Source organism: Danio rerio, chromosome 25 (assembly GCF_052040795.2).
Source record: "Danio rerio strain M-AB ecotype USA chromosome 25, GRCz13ab, whole genome shotgun sequence".
NCBI classification, from domain to species: Eukaryota; Metazoa; Chordata; class Actinopteri; order Cypriniformes; family Danionidae; genus Danio; species Danio rerio.
The window spans coordinates 195,001-197,500 of NC_141045.1; the positions used below are offsets into that span (position 1 = coordinate 195,001).

The 2,500-nt window shown below is 46.2% G+C and overlaps 1 protein-coding gene across 50 annotated transcripts in view; it reads right to left on the bottom strand.

The window, feature by feature from the left end:
- The window catches only part of nrcamb (neuronal cell adhesion molecule b), a 67,301-nt gene that overhangs the window by 11,965 nt on the left and 52,836 nt on the right, over positions 1-2,500 (bottom strand). For all 50 annotated transcript variants that reach the window (XM_087311299.1, XM_087311284.1, XM_087311278.1 and 47 more), the window contains one exon: positions 883-1,059. In XM_087311299.1, the coding sequence (XP_087167425.1) occupies positions 883-1,059 (177 nt within the window). The remainder of the gene's footprint in view (positions 1-882; positions 1,060-2,500) is intronic.

Below are 2,500 nucleotides of genomic sequence, written 5' to 3' on the forward strand. Positions count from 1 at the left end.
AGTGTGTGAGCGTGAGAATGACATGTGACGTTAGCGTGTTAGAGGCGGAGCTACTGATCATCTCACTGTACCCGCGTGCTGAGGGGGAGGGGCATGTGCTGAAGATCCTGGAAAACACACACACACATAGAAACAACACACACACACACACACACACACACAGACTTGCTCTCATGCACACACACATTCACACAGAAGAGCATACACATACACGCAAAATGCACACACACACACACACGTAAACATGCACCAAACACACACATACACATGCACACATTCACACAGAAGAGCATACACATGCACACACACACACACACACACACACACACACACACATGTAAAAATGCACACAAATACACACGTATGCATACATAAAGCATACGCACACACATGCACACACATACACAATGTGCACACACATACACAAAGCGTGCGCCCACACACACATAGACATTCACACAAGGCACAAACACACACATATACAAAGCATACACACACACACACACACACACACAGATGCATGCACTCATACAAGAGCACACACATGCACAGGCAACACACACACACACATACACACACATGTACACACAAACATGCACACAAACAGGCACGTACACACACACACACACACAGTAATGCAGTAAAGTACACACTTAGATGTAGTCTCATACACACATGCCTCACAAAGAGCGCGTACACACACACACACACACACACACACACACACACACACACACACACACACACACACGTTCAGAGGGGCAGCATCAGGAGTGTGAGGAAAGGACAATTATAAGAAGATTAAAGACATCAGCAGTGGCTTATGAAGAAGAGTGTTCTGACACACACACACACGAAGCGCGCGCGCAGCAGCGTGTGTACCTCTGTCCAGCACGGTGAGGGTCTCCTGTGTGAGCGGCGGGCCGGACCCCCGCGCTGTCCTGGCGCTCAGGCTGAACCTGTAGCGTGTGCTGTGCTGGAGGCTGTGCAGGAATACACTGCTGTGATTGGCCGGCAGCTCCAGCTCCTGCAGCTCACCCGCATCACTGCTGCTGCTCACTGGGGGGGTCGGGGCGGAGCGAGAGGGGTGGGGTCACGTTAATTCAGCCAATCAGAAGCTTGAGCCACGTAAACACACAAAAACCACACAAAAACAACACAAAGCAGGAGGAGCGCTCACACCCAGAGGAACCGACAGGGCCAAACACTCCGCTATACACTACTGAAGAGCGCTGCGCTCACACAGACTGCTCTCACTGAGGACAAACACACTGTTACATTCCTGTACATTTCTGTGTTGTGTGATTATTATTTATATATTAATTTTCTCACTAGTCTCTCTCCCTTTCTCTCTCTCTCTCTCCGTGCTCGCTTGCTCTCTACCTCTCTCCCGCTTCCACCTATACAGTGGCTCCGATTGGCTACCGCTGCCCAGCTGTTTGCCGTGCCCCCCTTGACGTCACCCAAGGTCTCCAATCCAGCCGCTGCCACCGTGGCATAAAAGTGGTGACAGGAGCTACTCTGGAGGCCCTGGATTTCTGTGTTGTGCTTCTGTCAGTGTTTTTTGATATATGTCTACTGTGTGTTACGATTTGGTATCTGTCCGGTATTTGTTCTCCATTTGTCTACCGTCAGTGTGATGCGCATCTGAGGTTGGAGAGTGGGACAGGTAAGAATGACACACATTGTGCACAAGTAGTTTAATATCTCTGTATTAGACACACTAGGTAAGGGCGTGCTCCACCCACTGTGCTTTTTGTTTTTCATCAGAGATCAGCGTAGGTTAGGTAGTGCGGAATAGACGCCAAGATTTCTTTTCAATAACTTCTGCATTTTTATTTTGGATAGATAGGGTAGAGATTGGGCCAAATAGATTGCTTTGTTTGATTTATTTCCACGTCTCATTTCTCCAACTCTCCCATATCTGGTCAAACATCTTATGTCATTTGTTATCTGTGAAATTCAATGTCTCTTGGTAAATATTTAATAATCTTTCTATATATATATTTTTTTTTTGGCTTTCATTATTGTCACTATTTTTGTAAATAAAATCACTTTAATGCATTTAGCTGGTCTTGGTTTTGTCCCTCATTTATTGATGTTGTGTGGTTGCTTATGTGTTTCACCCAAAAATGAATGTTACTCCTCTCCCCTTTATTTAACATCTTTAAATCGTAACACACATGCATTCATGAGGATTATTCTGAAATATGATTATAATATAATAATTCTGTGTCAATATAGAGTCAAGTGTGTGCGTGCGTGCATGTGAGTGTGTATGGGTGTTTCCCAGTACTGGGTTGCAGCTGGAAGGGCATCCGCTGTGTAAAACATATGCTGGAATAGTTGGCGGTTCATTCCGCTGTGGCGGCCCCTGATGAATAGGGACTCAGCTGATGGAGAATGAGTGTTGAAGCTGTCGTGCTGCTCTATATTTGTCAGCAGGAGTGGACAGTGGTTCTGCATCTCAACTCTTCATGTTTATTTTCAGCATGTTTGT